Source organism: Strix uralensis, chromosome Z (assembly GCF_047716275.1).
Source record: "Strix uralensis isolate ZFMK-TIS-50842 chromosome Z, bStrUra1, whole genome shotgun sequence".
In the NCBI taxonomy this organism is placed as follows: Eukaryota; Metazoa; Chordata; class Aves; order Strigiformes; family Strigidae; genus Strix; species Strix uralensis.
The window spans coordinates 99,711,204-99,734,470 of NC_134012.1; the positions used below are offsets into that span (position 1 = coordinate 99,711,204).

The 23,267-nt window shown below is 48.4% G+C and overlaps 1 protein-coding gene across 1 annotated transcript; it reads left to right on the forward strand.

The window, feature by feature from the left end:
• The first annotated feature begins 13,106 nt into the window (after positions 1-13,106).
• LIPG (lipase G, endothelial type) lies at positions 13,107-23,026 on the forward strand. The gene is made up of 10 exons (XM_074856322.1): positions 13,107-13,301; positions 13,419-13,603; positions 14,402-14,581; positions 15,240-15,351; positions 16,510-16,734; positions 17,186-17,428; positions 17,919-18,039; positions 18,610-18,828; positions 19,751-19,843; positions 21,460-23,026. Exons 1-10 carry the CDS (start codon positions 13,217-13,219, stop codon positions 21,479-21,481), a joined length of 1,485 nt encoding a protein of 494 aa, XP_074712423.1. The 5' UTR covers positions 13,107-13,216; the 3' UTR covers positions 21,482-23,026.
• Positions 23,027-23,267: the final 241 nt, after the last annotated feature.

Below are 23,267 nucleotides of genomic sequence, written 5' to 3' on the forward strand. Positions count from 1 at the left end.
AGATGGGAAGAATAAAAACTATCACAAACAGTTTAATTACTTAAGGAAGGTGTCCCTGCCCATGGTGGGGGGACTGGAACTAGATGATCTTTAAAGTTCCTTCCGACCCAACCCATTCTATGAGTCTATGAAATATTTAGGTGGCTGAACACCATAGAGCTCTAATTGTGACTGCAGCTCTCCCTTCACCTGCCTTAAAATGTGCCTTTTACTTTGCTTCCAAGAGGAAGCTTTCTGCAAAGTCTCCCAGGTAACTTCTAAGCACCAATCTCAAAGCCAGGAAACCTGCTGGGATGTGGGCAAACATTATTTCTTCTTTTTATATACAAAGCTCCCACGAAAACAAAGAGTTAGGAGCCTGGACACACAAGAACACACACTAGCTTTTGGTCATGGATGCTTACTTTGAGATACTCAACATTGGTTTTCACCAATTAGCACTTCCATCATCATCCATGGGATTAGAAGGCACTCAGTACACACAAGCATCTCAGAACAGTGGTAATGTGAAGAAGGATCAGCACTGCCAAAATACACGCACCACTGCCTTTCTAAGTCAAGTGTTACTAGAGAAAAATAAACAGACAAGAAAAAGTGGCCCCTCTGGGGTCTCATGACTTTGAGGAAATAGTAAATATGTAAAAAGAGATCTCAGCGATGACTTCCAACACTTTCTCAGTGTTTCAGTTCTCCTTTCCATGGAACAAGAACAGTAATAGTTCCAAGAGTGCCAAGTTCCTAGATGCGATAAATTAAAACTAGCAAAAGCTGAGGTCCTCAAACACTTCCATGGCCTTTCCCACCATAATGCGGGAATCTCCTCTCACAGCCCACGTGATTGTGACTTGAGTCCTTCGTTGCTTCTGCCCTCTCCTCTGCCCATGCCTCCATGAAACCAGTGCTGGTGGAGGAAACCAGCCTTTCTGTGGGAAGCACCGTTAGAGCAGCTGCTGCTTAGCAGCAGAGCACAGAAGCAACAAGACATTCAAAGCTGGAAGAGAGGTGTGAGACATAAGTTGTTGACACATGGTGGGAATTATCACATGGTCGTTGTGTTCATCAGTCAGATCCGAAACAAACGGCATGTCTTCTGTTACTTGCTTTTTCTATTTCCCCGACACGTGGAACTGTTTATGATCAGCCGCTGAGGGCTTGCGGTGGTGGAAGTGTAGAGGTAGGAGCTTCTGCGATGGTGTCAGGAAATGAGATGCATGTTTTTATCTTTGTTGGGAGGTTAACTACTGCTCTCAGAGACAGCCTAGCGCATATCTGGTGCTGAGATCAGGGCTGGGGCAGCTGAGCATGCGCCCTTGTTGAGATTTACCCAGATTATTCCCCCAGTGCACCACCTGCCTTGGATATTTAGCTTGCATGAGCTGCCTCAAAAAGAGCTTTTGGATCCTAGGCAGAAAATTTAGGCACACGAGTCCAAAATCATGTTTCTGAAAACTGCGTAGGAGGCAGCTGCCTCTAATCCTACTGGAATCTCAACTCCATGGGACTTTAGCAAAACTCCCCCGGTGCCATCCCTCTTAGCTCCCCTGTCCATACCATCCAGCCCTGGGGACTGTGCTCTGCATGCCCAGGAAGACCTCGCTCTCTCAGCAGGCACTGAAAGCAAAGATCGAACTGTGTTCAGACCTGAACCATTCTTCTACTTTGTGCTCTGGAAGCTCTTGCTGGTAACATCCTCCCACCAAGGGCTCCTCATGAGAGCAGCAAAGGTTTCTACCATCTCATGAGGTAGAAACCTGCAGAAAGCAATAGTGCCCATCTTAACCCAGTGGCGTCGTGGACACAGCACACGCCCAGGATGTGGGAGACCCACTTTCAGTTTTCTTCCCTTGAGAGGTTTCGAAGCTGCATCCTAACCATGAGGCCAGAGGCTATTCTGTGGCAAAGATGTTCCCACCCTTCCTGCTGCGGGTTTTCTGCCGAGGAGCCTGCAAAGTGTTGACTTCACACCTCTCCCCTGGAGGTGCTCCTGGGGCTGCACCCGTTCACCTGCCCTGAAAGAGCCCAGCAGGCAGCGGGGAGTGTAAAGGTACGGGGATGTTGTATCACGTAACTCCTGTTGTGGCTTTAGCTGTGAATAAACAAGCGGCCTTATCAGTCCTACTGGCATTGCCAAGCCAGGTGTCATCCTAAGTGGCAATCAGTCAATGCCCTTGATAGCCACCATCCCTCCCGGCCAGAGGGAGGGCTGAGCTCCAAGGCTCTCTGCAGCTGTGTTTTCCCAGCAGGTCTGGAACCAAAAAGAGAGCTCACTTCCAGCCATAGGACCCCACTGCTCACCTTCCAGCAGCTCCAGAGTTCAACCACTGCCACAACAGACGCAACAGAAGCCAACCTGTGCCTGTGCTCGGCCAGTTCAGCGGCCATGGCATCACTTTTAGCCCCTTTTCTGTCGCAGCTCGAGTGCCTGGCTGTTGACTCAGGTGCACATCTGCCACTGCCACCTTGCTTGGGGGCAGTAATTTCTAACAGAGAGGCAGGTAGAGCGACAGGAGGGTCCATGCTAAAATCCCCATGACAGACAGATCCATCAGGGCTAGTGAGCCAAGCTTAACTCTGGCTCGCCAAAACACACTGCATGTCCGCCGTGCTATAGGAGAGGGTTTTGACCCGTTCTTTGCACAGGAACAGAAGCCAATTCCTCAAAACTTTTTTTGTAGATTTCTTGGCATCTTACAGACCCATTTTTTTTGAGTCCAAGGGTTATGTGGGGATATTAACCGTCATTTGCAAAATTACATACAAATGGGTTCCTTGTCCTAATGGTTAAGCAGAAAATCTTGAAGACAAAGACATTTTAAATTGAAACCAGCTTGAATGCTGGAAACGCTGAAGCTTTCCAGTCCTCAGACATCTGCCTGCACCTTCTTTCCCTGAACTCCTCTCTCCTGGCCAGCCTACAGACTCCTGCACTCCTCCTCCCAGATGCATCGCTCCTGCAGAGGCACAGCTCACTCCCGTTGTTTGCCTTTTCCTCACATGGTCAGCAAAACAGCAGCATTTGGACACACGGTGGGTGAGTTCTCCAGTTAAGCCACGCTCCACAACCATGTCCTAAAATCTACTGACCCGGGCAGTGAGTCCCGGGAGCAAGATCTGTTGGCTGGGAAAAGGAGGAAATGCATCCCCAGAAGATGGACTGATCATCACTAGCAGGACAAGACACTAGGGGAGTTTTGCTCTGCATCAGTAGTTCTGTCTTGCTCACTTGAAGAGCTCGGTTATGCTATATATTCCTTCCTGTGATTTTTAAAAAGTGGTGCTTCCATAGGGGGCCAAAACTTCCTTTCTTAAGCAGATATACCATAAAGTTATTTTCGTATATATATCTCTGTATATACATATCATCATAACTGTATCATCTAAAACATGAACAACTGGAATTCTGTTCATTCCCCGTGAGTCCTCCTAAAACACAGACAATTCTTTGCCAGAAGAGGTTAGCTACACAGTTGATTTATTTCTGTCGTGTATATACTGTACCCAGTCCAGGGGTGAGGAAACAGCCAGGGGAGCTCGGCGTCACGACAGCTGAGTATCTGTCCCTACCGTCACCATGGCTGAAGCGTGACGCAGCAGGCACAGCACCTTTCCCCACGCTGCTGGTGACCCGCCAGCCGGATCAAAACAAAAAAACCACAGGAATAGGTGATACTGTCTTAATACTCAACATTTTTGGCACGTTGTCCTAGAGCTATGGGTTCATCCACCCCCTGCACGCCCAGCTCGGAGGGGAATCACCGGTAAAATAAACCTCCTATGTGATTAAATAACCTTGTAGCTGAAGTTTATGTTCATTCAGTGTATTTCTTGCCAGCAAACCATTTACGCAGGTTGTGCAGGTCTGTGACTGCTTGTTCCTGGCTTTAATTGCCAGAAATGGACCAGCCAATCACTGTGATGAGTAAGGCAGTAAATAAAGACATCATGTAGGTGCCTGATCATAAACACTATTTGGGATAAATTAAATCCTGGGCTTACATTTGCTCTAACTTGTCTAGCTCGTAACCAAAAAGAACTGCTTTAAATGTGCTTTTGGTTAATGAAACCAAAAACATTCCTGGAATCAGGTATATTGCCCACAGTTTGCATCCACCATTTAGGTAAAATTAAAATACATGGAATTCTGTTTAAACATAAGAGAAAACTTTTTTTTTTTTTACTGTGAGAATGGTTGAACCCTGGAACAAGTGGTCCAGAGAGGTTGTGGAGTCTTGATCCTTGGAAGTAGTAAAAAAACAGCTGGACAATATCCTGGGCAACCAGCCCTGGCTGACCCTGCTTTGACCTGCAGGGGGGTTGCTGGCCCCTTCCAACCTCAACTTTTCTTGATCTGTGAATTCTGTCAACATTTCTAAAGCTGAGTGTGCCCTGTACTATGAAACACAGCCTCAAATTCCATCCATCTGTTGCATTGCATCTCCCAACCAAAATGGGTCGAAGAAGCCTCCTCCTCTCTTCTGCTATCATCTGCTCTGTCTTTTTGTGGCTGCCCTGGTCAAGAGCTCCTCTGGATCAGCTGATAAACCACAATCAAACCTGTTCTTCTCTTCCAGGGGCTTCTGCACCTCCACCTCCCTCATGGCAGACACCGCAGGGAGGGACCCGAGGCAGGAATGGTCCTTGCAGGCAAGACCCACTTGTGTCACCCCTGCAGCCCACCCTGTTCTGAACTGAGGCAGAGATCCGCTCAGACCCTGGGAAATGAGGTTGGATGATGCCTGTTAACACAACCTGTGCAGAAGTTGCAGCCAGCAGACAGGGTTCTGTTCTTGGCCAGGCAAGAAGCTACAGCCCTGAACATCTATTCTTTCCCAAACTTCATGTCTGTAGCAGCCCTTCCAGCATCTTCATTCATCATCCTACTGCGTGGCTTCTGTGTTCATTCCTTCCTATTCTTACTGTCAGAGATTTTCCCCAAGTTTCTGCTCTCTTCTGCTCTGATGATTGCAGCATCTTCCTCTCCACAAGAGACTTCCCCACTGTGATCCCAAATGTCACCTCTGAGGTCATCCCTCCCTCCCGGCTCGCTGATTTTTCCCTCTTCCCATCATCCCAGCTACTTCTCCCTTCGCTATTGCAACATCTCTGACACAAGCCCCCCTCTCTCAGAGCTTTCCCTATCTGCCCATGCTTACTAATCCCTTCTAGCTGAGCCACCCTCCCCCTCTCCATCCTCTCCTCTCCCCTCCACATGTTTTTTTTCCAGCGTGCTCACGGCCTGGTCACATGCCGGTGCTCGGGAAGGTCATATGATGGGTAGGGACTGCCGCGCAAGGCTGTGGCAGGCGTCTGCTGAACACGGGGCCCTGCTAGGTAGCACACCTCCACCTCCCACCCCATCCCATGACTCAGTCGGGTGCTGGACCTGCAGCATGCAGGGACGCCAGGCCAACTGCACGGGCACGGGACGGGAGGCAGAGGCCATGGAGGTGTGTTGCAACTGTAAGGAGGGAGCATTACACACGGGGAGGTGGTTAAGGGGACGAGTCCTGCACCCACAGCCCAGACTGGGCAAGTCTGCTGCCACTGCTCCCCTCTCCTGCCTGCCCGGCAGGTCTCTGCACACACCTCCTGCGTCGTGCTCTGCTTAGAAAAGGTCAGCCTTGCTCTGCGAAGCGTATCCTTGAATCATAGAATAGAATAACAAAACAGTTTGGGTTGGAAGAGACCTTTAAAGGTCATCTAATCCAAACCCCCTGCAACGAGCAGGGACATTGAACTAGATCAGGTTGCTCAGAGCCCTGTCCAACCTGGCCTAGAATATTGCTAGGGATGGGGCATTGCTGGCAATAGGATAAAAAATTTCTTCCTTCTACCTTGTCTGAATCTCCCCTCTTTCAGTTTAAAACCGTTCCCCCTCATCCTATCCCTACCCCCTGATCAAGAGTCCCTCCCCCCTTTCCTGTAGCCCCTTTCAGTCCTGGGAGGCTGCTCTTCTCCAGCTGAACCCCCCCAACTCTCTCAGCCTGTCCTCACTGAGCATCTTCGTGGCCTCCTCTGCCCCTGCTCGAGCAGGTCCGTGTCCTTCTGATGTTGGTGCCCCCAGAGCTGGACCCAGCACTGCAGGGGGGTCTCACCAGAGCAGAGCAGAGGGGGAGAATCCTCCCCCTCGCCCTGCTGCCCACACTGCTCTGGGTGCAGCCCAGGGTATAACTGACCTGCACAGAAAAACCCTCTTGTATTTCCTGTGCCCTGACCTTAGTCTGTCTGCCTCTGTCCTTGGACTGGGAGTTCCTGCGATGAATATCAGCAATGTCTGTACATCCCAGGCAGGAGCACGAGCACAAAGTATTAAGAAATGCCCCAAGCTTTTCTTAATTAATTACAGAGCCACTGACTCTTCCTAATAAGATCCACACACTCAGCAGACACAATAAATGGGAGAAGTTAGGCAATTAGGAATAAATGGCTGAGGGGTGAAGCAGAGCCCGGTGGGGGACCACCATCCTCAGGGACATCTCATTCTCTCCTATTTTCGTATTGCATGTGCTGCAGATGGATGCGATAGATGTCCTTTTTGTTGAGACACTGAGGAATGAGACTGGATTCAGGAATGGGATAACTGATGGGTTGTCAAAGTAAAGCATGCCAGCTGGTTAAAAATTGAAATTAATAATATTGTTGGTATAAGTGAAGCCAACAGAAGGTGCTGCTTAAAGTGTATGTTTGTGGTTTAAAATACCATTCCCCTTTAATGTGAATCACAGTGAAATACTGCCAGACCATCTCCTAAACACTAGCCAAATCAGTAATCAGGACCACAAAGAGAGGAAGAACGTGGATGAGCTGTCTGCCCCAATTACCTGAGATTTGCAACCTTAAAGCTTGAGTGCAAATTAGCAATAATGGAGAGAACTAACATTATATATATTTATAGGGCTTTCTAAAGTAAGTAACAAATGAATTGTTTTTAATACATAATTCCTTCTCTTTCCTATAGGCACTGGGAAGTTGAGGGGCGTGCTCAGAGCTTCCTCATTTTGGTGTCCATCCAGACTTACAGGATCAGTTTGGAAAGCCTGAGTGTCACTGAGATAAATTTAAAGTGGATTTAGGAGTGCTGACAAGGAAGCTCTAGATGGCTGGTTTGGGCTTTAGTCTGGCAAGTTTTTGGAGAAGGAGGAGCTATCAGCTTTCTAATTATTCTGCCAGAACACCAACTTGCAAGATCTTTTAGCTGCTAATTACCAGAATTGAGCCCAAAAGCCAGAGCTGTGCCCCAGTCTGTCAGACCCATCTAAGCAGGCAGGGGAGCCGCTGCCTGCTCTGTCAGTTCCTACGGTCTCCTCTCGAGCTGCAGTCCAGCTGAGTGCTGAGTACATCTCGTTGATGGTGGCACCACATCCACTCCAGACTGGGGCCAAATATTCCTGCAGATTTGAAGAAAAAGCATGTGGATAAGGATACACACATTAAAGCAATCCCTAAACCAAATCACCACCCCCCAAACTCCTCTCCGGACTCTCTAGCAGCTCCATGCTCCACTGACAAAAAAAGGCAGGGGAGCAGTGTTAGTGATTTATTGTTTTTTTTAATCTCTTCCTTTTGCTGGATGCAGGAGAGTTAAAGCAGAAGCGCTGCTGGGGGCTCAACATCCACCATCTGAAGGGTCAAGTGCTCACAGACTTCTGAGATATTTCTCAAGTCCCTCACCAAAACAGGACCTCAGAAAGGAGAAGAAGCAAACATCCCCCTGGCCATCCCTGACACCTCTGCATTGCCACTGGGCTTGGCTCCATGTCCATGTTCAAGCCCAAACATGCTCAGCATTCATACAGCTTGGGTGGAAAAGTATGGGCTTTGGGTAAAGGCGTAAGAAGAGAGAAAATATACATCATTCCTCGGCACAGACCTAAAAGACATCCTTGTCTGCAGAATGGATGGAGCAGGCCCACCACCCACCACTGGGTCTTCTGTCCAACACAAAGCAGCCCAGCGGTCTGGATCCATCTCATGTACCACAGGACGTGTTGGGAATGACAAGCCGTTGAATTGCACTTGTCCGCTTGGACACGGGGAATAGGCGTCAGGACTCGCTGGCCTTCAGCCTCTGCTCCTGCGCAGCTCTGCGGTGGCTGGAGATGGCATAAGATCACCTGAGGGTCTCTGCAAGAACAACACGCTCAATCAGGCAGCTGGGGGACTAATGCGAGGCATGGGCAGGGGGGAAAAGAGGTAAAAATCGTCGTAAAAATCACTTTGCGTCACTCAGGCATGTCTGGGAAAATGGCACAACAAAGAGAGGCCAAGAAGAAGTTTGTCTTTGGTGAAGGGTGGTCCAGCAGCAGGACCACAGACCTGCCATGGGGAGGGGGCAGCCGGCGGGGATCAAAGCCTTCTGGAAACCTCCCTGTGGATGGTGATGCCCAGAGGCAGGTACAAACTGTAACGTTCCTCCCTGTGTGACAACGTTCACAAGAATTAGCATTTCACAGGAATGCGGGGATTTATTCATCAAGGCCCACCGTATCCACGAGCACTACAGCCCAAACACTGCACCAACAGAGCATGTGCTTGATAAGAACCCAGGAACAGATGCCAGCGGATTTAATGTGGGACAGGAGGCCCATTGCAGGTTTGCAGACTGCTGGCAGGGTCAGCTGTAAATATTCCCTCACAATCAAAGGCATTCATCTAAGGATTACATGCTGGGGGCTTTGTGGTAAAGTAAATTTGCAACTAACAGGACCATTAATAGTCAGACAGTTTAGTTGGCTCGCTGGCTGCCATTTATTTTCCCCTCAGTCATTTTTACTACATCTAAATACCATGGGGATGTGGGACTTGAATGATGCGGCCTAAGAAATCAGCTTAGAAGAAGTAAGAGAAGCGGTTACCTCCAACAAAGAGAGCTCAACGGGGATCGAATGGGGATATCAATAGTGGGTAATGCCACTGAAGCATGTGAGCTGATTTCATAACCTGATGGAGATTAGCCTTCTCTGTAAGCAAAGGGATATGAAGTATTGGTCCTACAAAGCATGTTCATAGAGGGGCTGTTTTTGAAAGGCTGAGGAGGGGAGGAGAGACTATGCAGGGTAAGGAGTGGCTGCCAAACAAAGACACCACGACCTGTTTTCACCCCAGTTTGATGCCCACAGAACAAAAATATCCAGAGTAGAATCTGTGCCACATAAGCGGTATCTCCCCCCTCTGCAGTAAGTGCTAAGTATAAAATAATTGGTGGCGTGATGGGATGATGACAAACCAAGAAGTTCTGGGCTGAGCAGGCGCAGGGTGATGCAGGGATTAACCCGGGATGTTATTTCACCAGAGCTGCCGCACACCCTTTGGGGTGCAGTCAGCTCTGTCAGTGTGGGGGCCTCCCCTGGCCTTCGCCCCAGCTCGATGCACCCTGAGGATGCTGACATCCAAGCAGCCCCTCCCTCTCCCACTTTGTTCTCCAGCCCCATCTCTACCCCTCCTGCCCCATCATCTCAGAAACAAATTAGGCAGAAGGAGCCAAGAAGGAAACTAACACCAATCCCATTAAATTCTACTGCCTGGGCTGTGTTTTATAATTGAATAGAAGAAAGGTTTTATAACTTAAAAAAAAAAAAAAAAAAAGAGAACAATTTCTGTCGTTCCACTTCTCTTCCTCTCCTACAAATCCTACTCTCTCTTTCATTGAAGAAAAAGAATAAAAACAGAGAAAAAACAGGTGGCAAGAATGGAAGGTGTGTAAAGCACTCTCAGATTTCTATATGTGGAATTTAAAACCTGCAGAATAGCAACAATCACTCCCTGGCACTGAATAGCTGACCTAAAGCGATGAAATTATTCTTTGCTTGTGCAAATGATCAATCCTTAAGAGGAGCATCTTTGACTCTCGTTGTTGTGCCATTGCTTTCAGTAACAAGCACCCCACGAACCCAAGAGCCGCAATTTTTCCCCATCAGGAGGGGTCACTCGAGCCAAGAGCTTTCCTAGCCATGTGAATGTGAGGGGATGCGCTCTTAGCGGCAGGAGTACTGTGCAAATCCCTCCTGCAGCCACTCACCGAGGCGGTGATACCCTGCCCTGGGCAGCAAAACACTCTCTCTGCTGCTCTTTCCACTTCCTGGGAGTATGTGGCATGGAATGTCAGCAGCTCCGTTCGCCCACCGTGGTGCTTTTTATTTTCCTTGTGATCTCCAGAGCCGCTCACACCAGAATTACTCTACCTCCGCAGGTCTTTAAAGAGGTCAAGTGATGCTGAAGGATTTTCCCTTTTCCCTTAATGCTCAGCTCTCCAATGCTGCGGTTCATTCATACTCCTTGATGCGATTTCTGCAAGGAAAGGAGGTGTCAGCATGCCAATTTTAAAGACAGGGCAATTATTTTGCAAAAGGCTCCTGACTTCGGTTTCCTTGAGCAGAATGGTGACAGCCTGTTTTTATCAGAGATGCCGAGCTCCTGCAGAAGACACTGACCATAACCCGGGTCTGAGATATTCTGCTCATATGGAAGTGGCATTGCTGGGTGCATGGAAACCTCTCAAATTAAATGGTGCTGATGAAAAACCTGTCTAATCCTCCCCGAGATCACCAGCAAACCCCAGACCTTTTGGCATATTAATTTACATGTCATGATTTTAGCTTTTAGCTACTAAGAAAGCTTAACTCCTCTCATGTCCTTTCTGCCTCCACATCTCATGGCTCTGCTCTGACTTGCCACGTTTGGTGCTGAAGAACAAACCAGCCTCGGCCTCAGCCACCCAGCACCCGCTGCAAAGAGCCTGTCACTTAAGACAAGTGGGATATTTTTCTATTTCCTATAGAAATGTTCATGATTTCAAAAACATACCTGTTCTGCTTTTGGACTGAACTGAGATCTTTAGGAATTCACAGTGGGGATGGAGAGAATGAGAGAGCCAGAAAGATGTCTCCAAGCACAGCCACTATCTCCCCGGGCATCACTCCGCTCACACCAGCTGCTGGGATAAAGCCTGCAACGTCCCTACAGGTGCCATAAATGTTGAGCTTCCTGCTCTTTTAAAGTGGATTATTATCCATTTTACCCTGGTTTATTATTTATTACTTACTACAATATCCAGGAGTTCCATCTGGGAGCCATGAAATCTTTCCTAGTGAAAAACTAATCAAAACTAGGAATTTCTCCTTAAAATTATTTGGCTTAACGAACTGTTATTTTCCAAGCAGCTCTGGGTGGGAGCCTTCTTCCCTGCAGGCCATCAGGGTTACAGAGAGGTCAGTGCAGAACCACACTCTCTGCATTGATACAATGCCCACCACAACCGCTCCGGAGCATCTCCCCGGATGATCATCACCTTTTGGCCAGAGCAGCCAGGAATTATTTTGATGCACTCCTTCCTTGCTGTTGCTAAGCTATTCTCACTGCTACTGTCATTCTTGGAAACCAGAGGCGAAGAGCAGGACCCCCCCTGGAGCCTGGTGTTACACAGACAAAAGGAGGACACGTCCCCACCCGTCACAGCTTTACAATGGCAGGAGGCAACAGCTGAATGCAAAGGCATGGGAGAAAGAATGGGAAGATGTCACAGTGACTGGGGGTCTGGCAGGGTTTTGTTGCCACCAGGAATTTTTTTAAATGATGAAGCATTTGGTGATGAGGCTCAGCTGATTCATTTCCTGCAGGAGTAAGTCCAGTCATGGGCCAGAAGCTGAGAAACCTCTGTCCTTTCTTTTTTAGGCCATCCTGCTGTCAGGATGCTGCTCCTCAAGAGGGACCACACAGCTGCGGGGGAGAGGCTGCATCCCCAGGACGCTCTGCTCAAACCCACGCTCCCCGGGGAGACGCAGCTGGCGTCATCTCCAGCCTCCTGAAACAGGAGGTGCTCGAATAGCTCCTGGAACATGTACTTACTCTGCGGAGTCAGAAATGAAGAGGTTCTGGGAACCAGCCCTGAGAGAAGAGCAGCAGTCCCCAGCCACAACCTACTGCGTGTACAAGAGCTATGACAAAAATGAGTAGAATAGAAATAGGATTAGGATTAGGATTAGGAATAGAATAGAATAGAATAGAATAGAATAGAATAGAATAGAATAGAACAGAACATTTCAATTGGAAGGGACCTACAACGATCACTTAGACCAGCTGCCAACCCACATGGAGTCAGGAGCTGGCTGGGTTGAGCGAGGCTCGTAGGGGCGCGTGGTAGGAACTCAGCACCCTGGGAAAGTACTGCTGGAAAGTCTGATTAATTCTCTCCATCAATATCCACTAGTGAGGGCTAAAGCAATTCCCATACCTGATTTTCCATTATTTCCCTCCCTTGCTACTGACTGGTTTTAGGCCTCCATCTTTTTCTCCTCCTATCTGCCCATCGCTTGCCTGCACCTTTTTCCTGCCATTTTTGTAACCACAGACTCCGGTGCCTCCTCCTTGCTTTCCGCTGTGAGTTTGGAGGGAAAGGGAAAGAGCCACGGGGCAGAGGAAGGGGAAGGAAAAGAGACCAGGAAAGCCATGTGTCCCGGAGCATCACCTCTTCTCTGTACACCGCATGTGGCAGACAGCAACAGAATAAAATCTCTTCTTGTGGATCAGTAACCGGCAAAAAAAGAAAAAAGGGCAAGAAAAAAGTGGGCATAAATGGTTATTTTTTCACAACGGGTCGCTAACGCGACTGCAGAAGCCGATGGGCTGTGAGTGGGTGATGTCTTTCTGCTGGTACCTTGTGCCCGTGGGGTCTGGAGCACCCCGAGTGGCAAAGAGCCAGGGGGTTCCCACGGGTGGAGCTGGAAACCGCAGACCCACGCTAGCGCCGACCCCGTGGGCGCAGCTGGGGAGCGCCCTGCCGCCCCCCGCCCCAACCCTTTCCCCTTGTCCCACGCGAGAAACGACCCTCGGCGGGGCCGCCCGACCCGCTGCCCCTCGGGGTAACAGCGCTGGGCACCCACCCGTGACCACCCGGGCGGGCTCAACCCTCGCAAACACCTCCGCGTGGTGGTGACACGGCTCCCCCCCATCCCTTCCCATCCCCTTCCCACCTCCCGCGGACCCTTCCCGCGGGCCGCCCCCCCGCCACCCCACGCGTGAGCGCCGCGCCACGCCCCGCCACGCCCCCGTTGACGCCCCCCTGACGTTCGGGGAGGGCGTGACCAATGGTAGCCCAGGGCCGGCCCCATCGGGCCACGAGCACCACCCCGCGAAGCCCCTTAAAGCGCCCCGCCGCCTGCCGAGCCCCGCTGCCGTCCGTCCGTCCCTCCCTCCCTCCGTCCGTCCGTCCGTCCGAGCGATGAGAGGGCTCGTCCTCCTGCTCTGCGCCGGCGTCACTTTGTGCGCCGCGGAGGTTGCGCGGCTGGAAGGAGGAGGAGGAGGAGGTGGGTGGGCGATCGCGGGCCCACGGGGGGTCGGGGGGTGCCCTGGGAGCAGGTTCCCCTCTCCCGGGCGAGGCCGGGGTTTTGCTGAACCTTCTCCCTCCTCCCGCCCGTTTGCAGATGCCGCCGAGCTGCGGGAGGACACGCGTGTGCCGGCGGCGAAGCCACAGGTGAAGTTCAACCTCCGCCGCTCTCCGGACGCCGAAGAGGACGGTTGCGCGCTCGCCATCGGCCACCGCCGCTGTTTGGAGGACTGCGGGTTCAACGTGACAGCCAAAACCTTCCTCATCATTCACGGCTGGACGGTAAGTACGGAGGGTCCCACGCGGCTTTCGGTGATGCTCAGGGTTCAGAGAGCAAACCGCCCTCTACACGGTCTGTGTCTCTAGAATATGGGATCTGGGACAAATTCTCATGTTTTGAGAGCACTGTGGCCTCTCAGTAGCTGCACCTGAGGTCTCCGGAGCAAGGTGATGGTGGGGTCATACTGTGAAATCACCCAACTCATTCACAACCACTCAAGATCACTTCATATCTCTATAATGTGAATGTCATAAATGGAACTTGAGATTTTTCCCTAAAATCCAACTAACTGACCACTGTGAAGGTGGCATTGGGCTTGACACCCATACAGACTTTCTGTAATTTTACCAGTGTGTCCCCAGCCTTCACTTCTGCTACGCGGTCTCCTCGATAAAGAAACAGAGGGCAGGCAGACCTGATCAAGCTTTTTTTCTTCTGCATTTGATGTGGCTGAGCATGTGGCACCAGGGGACTTAAAACCTCTACCAGGGCTTATGCAAACAGCAGTGCTAGGGCTGGAAAATAATTTTGCAATCCATCAGAATTTCTGAAACACTTGAGAAAAAGAGCGATAAGGTAATGAATGCCTCTCCCCCCCTGCCTTAAAAGGCAAGGTGGCTAATTACATCCAGAGTCTCTCAAAACCTGTTTTACTTAACACCATTAGTGTAGCGCTGAGAGGTAGTGGGGTTTGCAGAGGAGCTTACAGCTGGAGCAGAATATGTAAATGGATGCAAATAACTGTGAATGTGTAATCGTGGCCCTGCGAGCTGGAAACTAACACCTGAATCTCTTTCTAGATGAGTGGCATGTTCGAAACCTGGCTGGGCAGCTTGGTATCCGCTCTTCAGGAGAGGGAAAAGGATGCCAACGTGGTCGTGGTGGATTGGCTTCCACTCGCCCACCAGCTCTACACCGATGCTGTGAACAACACGCGGATCGTTGGAAAAAGCATAGCGAGGCTGCTCGACTGGTTACAGGTAACACGAGTTAAGAACGGTCTCTGTTGTAACCCTCCGTGAGGGACTGTTGCACAAGGGAACAGGGCACACACCGGCTCTGAGGCTCATGAGTGGGGAAGGCTCTGGTGTAATCCCACCCCTGAGGCTTGGGATGGCTTGTAGCTCAGGCGCTGTGCTCAGCCCTTGCGTGAGCAAGTGCTGCGGCGCTTTCCTGGGAGACGCAGCTTTGCAGGGTGCCCGGATCAGGGATGGTGTAGTGGGCTTCAGGTTTAGGAGTCCTTCCACCTGTCTGAGCAACATGAACGCAGGAGTTGGGCATTCAAAGTCAGCGTTGGCTCGGCAGGAGGGTGGAAAAGAACAAGGAAAAGACCCACAGTGTTACACTCGAGTCCACGGCCAGTCCTGAGGTCTGCTGGCAGCTCCCCGGGGGGGAGGCTGCTCCAGATGCTGCTCAAACAAAGAATATCATCACGGGGGTTGAAATGGTATTGTGACAGGGGGCAAACCACAAGTGCCATCCAAACCGTTCAACTTGTCTTGTCATGATGAAATAAAGAGCGAAGCATGCCTGTCTGCCCCCTCCCTCCAGTCTCTGCGTAGAATTGGACTTCAGTCCTGCAGATAGGAGCAGTGCCACATGCTCTGAAAAACGTTATCATATCTTTTTTCCTTGCAGGAGAACCCGCTCTTCCAGCTTGAGAACGTCCACCTGATCGGGTACAGCCTGGGTGCCCACGTTGCCGGCTTTGCTGGTAACCACGTCCATGGGACAATAGGCAGAATTACAGGCAAGTGGCTTTTTTAGCAGTCTCTTACTTTTCTGTAGCAGCAGAGAGTTTCCCCGAAGAGTCTCGTTTCCTGTGTTGCTGCGATGTTGATTTGGGCTTGCTCATTCAGAAATGACACGTTTCCTACCTGCAGTGGCAGTGGGGAGCATGGGTCTCTTCACATGAGAAAGTATCTTAATTTTGAACCCCAAATGTAGGAGGGGCTTAATGAAAACCTTTCAGAGGACAACCTGATCTTGAGTATATTTGAAGTTGAATGTGGGCTCAAAACAAGCCCAGCTCAAGCTCTTACTACCCAAATCCTAAACCTCTGAGTGATGCTGTTTTTGTAATTATAGCTCATAAACTAATGGAAGTGAGAGCTATTGGGTGCAGTTTGTCCCATGGGATGTTTGGTCAAAAAAAAAACCCAATCCCAAACCCCAACCTCTTATTCTGAAAATATCTTGGAGAGTGCTTCTGACTCCAGAGGAAAGCTGATTTCGACATGTGAGAACTTAGGGTATGGTACAAGGGGTTGCATTAGGTGCTTAAACATGGCACTGGTGAGAATTCCACAGAGCCTAGCAATAAATACCTGTATTTAGTTAAGCAGGAAAATCACCTAACAGTCAACGGGAATGGCTCAGGAGCACAGCTTCAGGTTGGGGGTGATGCTCAGCGATTAACAGAACATCCCAAACCCATTATGGGATCTCAGAAGCAGGGATTATTACGTGGCTGCTGCTTAAACTTGTATTAGCCCTCCATAAGTCCAGCCTGAAAATAGACTGAATGTTGCCAGGCAGCTTTGGCTACCAGCAGTCTCTGTGGGTGCTAGACCTCTTCTGGTGTTCAGTCATCTGCTACCTCTTGAAGTCTCTCTTCACTGGCACCTAGCAAAGGCTCCTTGTTTCCAGCAGGCAAGCTGAAGCCATCGCTGTAGAGCAGACTGGTGCTACTCTTGGGTTGTATTATACCAGAAATGGTATGGGACATCTTTGTTCCCTCAGTGAGCCCATGGTGAAGAGATCTTGGGGGACAGTATCAGCAATGGGGCAGAGACTGTCTGTGTAGCACCTGGTTAGGAGGACTGCTAGCAGCAGGCTCCTGGGTCTATTCTGTATGAAATAACCCAATTTCTTACCTGGCATTTTGCATACTGTCTCTTAACACCAGGCTTGGATCCGGCTGGCCCAATGTTTGAAGGAGTGGACCCTAGCAAGCGCCTCTCCCCCGATGATGCTAACTTTGTGGATGTCCTTCACACCTACACAAGGGAAACACTAGGTGTTAGCATTGGGATCCAGATGCCTGTAGGTCATGTTGACATCTACCCCAATGGGGGAGACTTCCAGCCTGGCTGTGGTTTAAGCGATGTCTTGGGAGCAATTGCCTATGGGAGTAAGTTCTCATTACTTATTTTGCCTCTGGTCACCATAGACTCCTCACAAATAGACTTAGGTTGATGCTGGGGGATGATCTGATTTACAAGAGCACTGAAAACTCTTTTTTCCTTCTAAGCTGCCTGTACTGCTGCAGATAGTTGCTATAAACTAGACCTGCTTTTAATTCTGAAGTAGCATGTTCTCACTCTAACACCTGATCATAAACTACGGTTGTCTTATGCTGGACCTAGAATCTTCTTTAAAGCTCTCTTTATGGTAGCGATTAAGTGAACAGTCCTCTTGAAGTGTCTTCCACTAGCCTCTTGAACTGATATCGTTTGAAAAATGTTCACGTTTGGCCATAGTCAACTCAAGTTGGGCTACAAGTAGGCATAGCTTACTATATCTTACCGTCTGCTGGAGTGACAAATACTTAAAATGTATCCCTTACAACCCTGCTTCTCTAGCAATCGGTGAAGTTGTGAAATGTGAACACGAGCGGTCTGTGCACCTCTTTGTGGACTCCCTTGTGAACCAAGATAAACAAAGCTTTGCCTTTCAATGCACCGATTCCAGTCGCTTCAAGAAGGGCATCTGCCTGAGCTGCCGGAAGAACCGCTGCAACGGCATTGGCTACAACGCCAGGAAAATACGGAACAAAAGAAACAGCAAGATGTACTTAAAAACAAGAGCTGACATGCCGTTCAAAGGTACGCTTCCCCTCTTAGAGAGAGCATAGTCTCACCTCTAAGAGCAGACTCCCAGAGTCAGTGTTGGGAAAGATGTAGAGGTGGAAGAGTAGCATCACCTCAGAGCAGCACAGCACCAAGAATTAGTCTTCTGCTGTTTCCTGGCTGCGTTGCTGTCCTGTGGCATTAGTGTGCTCCTCCCTCTATGTAAAACAATCAACAGGACTCTGGCCATAAGGACACTCTGCCTTTTGGGCAGAACTACAGTTTACACGTCATATTTGCCAGACCACCCCAACCTTAGAGCAGTGTAAGGTTTGGGGAGCCCTCCCCAGAGTGGACCTGCTGCTGCTGTTGTGTAAATGTCAACTTTGTAATCAGTAAGGGCAGGAAAAAGTGATCAGTGATGTCTCAATAATGAAAGGGTCTAGCCTTTGCCAGCCAACACTATTTCACAAAGAGCGATGCTGAGCAATGTTGTGTCTCAACAAAGTTCATTCTTTCTTTCCAGTCTACCACTACCAGATGAAAATGCATGTCTTCAGCTACAAGAACTTGGGAGAGGCTGATCCCACTTTCTCCGTTACCCTTCATGGCACCAATGGAGACTCTGAACCTCTCTCTTTAGAAATGTAAGTAAACTGGCCTGTTGTGTTTGCCTAAGAAGGCCACTGGGATGAGACAAAGTGGCATCATTCTTTTCCCTCTGGTAACACTAGCATGGCACCTGAGCCCAGCAGCCTCACTCCATCACCATTCAAAAAACTTTTCATTGTGTAATTTAATTATTTATTGCTGAAAAAGCAATTTGATGTGCCCAGTCCTCTACCTAAAAGCCTTCACGGCTCCTTGCTGAAGTACTTTGTTTTGCTTTTCCCTTCTACCATTTGGATATGGTCTGAAAGCACCTGTATCTCTGGAGGTCTTTTGTTGACCTCCTTTAGCCTCTCCCAGAAGAAACACAAGGCATGAAATTCACCTTTAAGCTATGGAAGGACAGCTGAGCCAAATACGTGATGCATTGTATTGAACCAGCTATCCAAGCTCACTTTCTTTAGTTTAATCAGTAGTTAACTGGTGACAGTTGAACGTGGAGCACTTGATAAGCTGCAAAGGGCTCTGTTTAACTTCTTGCATGGAATGAATGAGCACCTGGCATGCTTCCATAAGGAAGAAATGTTGAGTCTCTGCTTGTTTTTCAGGCTTGATCAAATTGGCCTAAATGCTACTAATACCTTCCTGGTCTATACTGAAGAGGACATGGGTGAACTTTTAAAAATAAAGCTCACCTGGGAGGGAACATCTCAGTCATGGTATGATCTGTGGAAAGAGCTGAAGAGCTACTGGTATCGGCCGGTGAAGTCTTCCCAGGAACTGCATATCAGACGTATACGTGTGAAATCTGGGGAAACTCAACAGAGGTAATAATTGTGTTAGACTGCATGTGAGCTGACTGGAAACTTCAATCAAAAGAAGAAATATTCAGAATCTAGCAAGAAAAGCTGGGGTTTTGAACTTAGCTGGTATCCTAAGCTGTCTTTCATTTTTAGTGTCGCCAGGTAATGCTCCCTCATAGTGCAGGAGAGTGGGTTACTTGCCAGCATGAGGTTGCAAACTAGGCTTTAAGCAAAAGTAGTTACTACAGATCAGATCTGGGATGTTCTTTTTGCTTTATTTAGATAGTATGACACTGTCTTGCCTGCCCTTGGGGACTAAATTAGCCCACTTCAAGGTGGTTTAGACAGTACCTGGAGGATTAAAATACTGACAGCACCAAAAATACTGAAATATAGGTGGGCATAGCTATTATTTGCAGGCATAATGTGCTGGTTTGGCACAAGCAGCTAGACCTAAAACTGCAGCTAGTAACGCAGTGACATCAACTCCTTAAGCACTATATTGCCCCTTCTGAGATCTCTGTAACTGGAAAGCTGCCTGAGCAACCAACAAGAAGCAAAGCTGCCAAGCACGTAGCACTTGCACTCCCAGCTCTTGTTGTGCTAAAGCTAACCCAGATCTGTCAAAGAACAGCAGTTGATACTGACAATTTCCCACATTTCTCAGAGCTTTAAATAAGCATCACTTATCATCTGTAAGGTATTCTGCATCCTAGTTTCCGCAATTGATGAAATATGGGTAGTAGAAGCAAAGATCCCCAAATAAAATATTAACATAGGAACTAAAGGAGCCATTTATCAGGCTCATGGTGTACCACGATGCTGCGCAGGAAGGATGTCAAATCAAATAACTTGTCCTAGAACTGGCTGCAATCCATATTGCATGTTATTTGCTAATCATGGAGACAACAGGTACCTTCTCTGGACTTCTGATTCCTCCTCCTAGGTTTGCTTTCTGTGTGGAGGATTCCCAGCTAACCCGTATATCTCCTGGTAAAGAGCTCTGGTTTGTGAAGTGCACGGAGGAATGGCAAAAAAGGTAGGGAAAATCAGCTAAGAAAAATCCTGTCTGATGTATGTGGCTCTGCTGGGATGAGTGGAGTCTTTTCTTTTTTGTTTAGGCTGGAACCTCTTTTTCTTTCAAAAAAGTTAATAAATTCTAACCCAAGATTCCCAGGTATTAGACTTAATTTTCATGTATGCCTTAACTATTACCAACTAGGTGATGTTATCCTCACTTCTGATCTTGGTTTGTCATCTTTCTCCTTTGCATGCTTACTAGCAAATTGATTTAACACAATCCTTGGGCCTAAAGAATTTGTCTGCTTGCTATTCTGATAGATGCTAAAAATGAGGTGCTACCAATACCCAAGATCCATGCGATAATGGAGAGATAATTAGAGGCATCTATTAACTGCCCTGTAAAACAGAGGAAAACTGGAGTGTGGGGGATTGCCTTAACAATTGTTTCAGCCTGGTAGAAGATCTTGAGCTTCCAAGAAATCTCTTGGTTAAAGTTTGAGCTCAACTGCATGAGCAAGACACAGCTGAGGACTTGCCATGGTATTACAGTGCTGACTCCTACCACTTCATCTCTGGCTATGCTAATCTCTTCTGGTTCAGGAGAGAGCAGACTCAGCTGTTGCCAGAGCATCTCAGCCCTGCTTAACTTCTGGGGGACTTTCCAGACACCTAGGATCAGTCCTCAGAGCATGACTTCCAGTAAGTCTGGTCCCAGCAGTGACAGCTTAATTGCTTCAGGCTGCCTCTAGTCATGTTTTTAATGAATTCCCTGTTCATTTGACTAAATGATAGTCTCCTTCAGATGAAGCCCAGCCTTTTGGGCTCTCTTAAACTTCAATTTGTAAACCTAGAGCTTTGTCACTTCTAATCTGGAAACAAAGTGCTTGTTAGGGCTAGCAAAGTCCTGTGGAAGTCGTGCTTTGCACAGCTCTCTTGGACGGCTGAGCTCAGCTCAGAAATGTGAGCTGGTACTGTTCCAGGTCTGGCAGAAACCAGCAAGCTGTGCTCCATACAGTAGCAAACAATTCTGTGAATGAAACCCCTGTGCAAAAACTTGTTGCTCTGCCACAAGCCTTGAAAGATCAAGTAAATATTCCTGCAGGTACAATAAAAGACTGTTTTGATATGCTACTCAATAACCTCCATAAAACAGAATTGCTGGCAGATGTGCCCTTCCTGCTAGTCGTTGGGAGTACAGCTTTTGCGTGAGGCAGAGGAGCAAATCTGAGCTCCAACGTGCTATGGTTTCTAGGAAACTATCCTTCCTCCCAGAGATCATGAGCAATTACTTGCTGTTCAGCTCTCCATTCCTGCCAAGTCACTGGACGATTACAGTTCCCTGCTTGGAGACTGAGTCTGCAAACATCTGTCCACCCTGAATGGATCTGAACAGGCAGAGTCTAGCATCAAGACCTGTAATTTCTGGTTGTAGCCTACTTGTGTGCATAATGTCTGCTTCAGGCTCTCATTGAGTAGCTACTGGGCAAAGTGCTGCTTTGACAGAATAAAATACCAACCTGTACTGTCTAAACCTGTTCTTAGTGTCCCAGAGTTTGTTAGGACTTCTTTATTATTCCTCTTAATGTCTGTGTTTAACTAGATTTTTTTTTTTTTCCTCTCTGCTTTTCCCAGATCTGTATCAAATTCACTCTGAAGACTTCTCTAAAGACTCACAGCAGAGCAACCTGTATGCATGAAGACCACACAGGTGGCAAGATGCTCTGGTGAAAATGTGGCTTGGTAGCACTTAAAGCAACTAGCTCTTCAGGACAAAACATTTTGGATCAGATGCAAGAAACTGAGAAGCTATTGATGAACTGTGGTCCTAGACCTAGAATAACTAAAACTACATTTTCCCTTCCCCAGGAAGCCTGGTTTGTGCATTTAACCTTATCTTGACCTGTTACACGCTGCATTTCCTGCCCTGCTCCCATTAACCAGGACTACAGATGAGATCTTCACAGATTTAGACCTCAGCAATGATCTTCTGGTCTGCCTGCCAGTGGAGTTGAGAGGATAACCATGCTAACTGCCCATCAGCCTGTTGGTGACAGAGCTGCCAAGAAAAAATTAGCATCTAGCATAGGAGTTCCTGTGGGTCCAGTAGCACTGTGGGCTGTGGGAAGATGAGACCAGCATAGGTCAAGTGTATGGGGATGTTTAGGGGAGGGGTGGGGATAAGCACAATGCCACTTAACTTCAAGTTGTCCTTTGCTTGCCTTAAAAGTAGTCTGTTCTGTGTCTGTCTGATGCTGAAATCTCTGTGTATTACCTTATAAGAAGGTAGTACTCCGTCCTCCCTGTACCTAGGGCAGAACACGGTGCAGACGGTGGGTAGTGGTGTTGGCAGCTGCCTCTTGCTCCCCAGTGGGTGTCTGCAGTGAGACTGCCCCGTCCCACGTGTGGATCCCTTTGTAAGAGGCAAATGACAGCTGCCCTTCTACTGACTGTAGGGGAGGAGGAAGGTAATGAACTGTACTGCTTCAGGAGAGCTTTGCACCACTCCTTTTAACTACTGAGAATGTGTTCGCCTCTGTTCAGATGCTGTTGTAGTACCAGTGCATAAATTAAGACCTTATTTTTGTGCAGAGTATTTAACTGAGCCAAACAGATGACAGCCTACCCTCATTGCCACAACATCCCGGTTGGATTCCTTGGTGCTGGGTGAACTTGGCTTTGCTCTGAGTTGGACAGACTCTATAGCTGTCCTGTTTGCTACAGCAGAGCGGACCTTGTCAGAGGTGAACTAGATTTATTTTCTTTTTTTTTTTTTCTTTTTAGAAGGAGACTTGGTGTAACAACTCTTAAACTTTTGACGTGCAGAAAGGCAATCTCAAAAAATAGTGTTGACGGATGGTGCACTGAGTTCTGAAGACTTAGCAAGTCCTTCTGAGGCCTGCAATTCTTTGAGTTTTTGTAGAGCTTCAATCCAACCAAAGCAAGCACATTTGGGGATTTTTTTTTTCCACGGTTTTATGCAAAGGCTTCAATAACTGAAGCCTTTGGTAAGTATCTGTGACTTGTCACCGTGCCATGCTTAGAGTGGTTTCAAAGCCCTATTTGTATATTGTGGTTTTTGTATGACTTAAAGCATAATTTATTTCTTGTATTGTACATATGTAAAGTTTTAAACACTTTGGTTTTGAGTAACAGTTTTTATAAGCCTTAAGACAAAAAATAAAGGGCTTCGTAAAAATCAGTGAAGTCTTCTTGTATTGGGTCTGGCTGAGACGGAGCTAATTTTTCCCTGTAGCAGCCCTCGCAGTTGCTTTGCACTGGTAGCTAGGAAGGTGTTGATAAGGCATGCGTGTTTTGGGTGCTGCTGGCAGTGCTGGCACAGCACCAAGGCTCTCTCCAACACCCACTCCCCCACCAGTAGCCTGCGGGTGGGCAAGCTCTTGGGCGGGGACGCAGCCGGGACAGCTGACCCAGGCTGACCA

What these genes read in the sequence shown, in the direction of transcription:
- LIPG (XM_074856322.1), top strand. Translation starts at nt 13,217, where the DNA reads ATGAGAGGGCTCGTCCTCCTGCTCTGCGCCGGCGTCACTTTGTGCGCC. An exon ending in AGCTGACATGCCGTTCAAAG is followed by an intron (nt 17,429 to 17,918) that starts GTACGCTTCCCC and finishes CTTTCTTTCCAG; the next exon opens with TCTACCACTACCAGATGAAA. An exon ending in GAACCTCTCTCTTTAGAAAT is followed by an intron (nt 18,040 to 18,609) that starts GTAAGTAAACTG and finishes CTTGTTTTTCAG; the next exon opens with GCTTGATCAAATTGGCCTAA.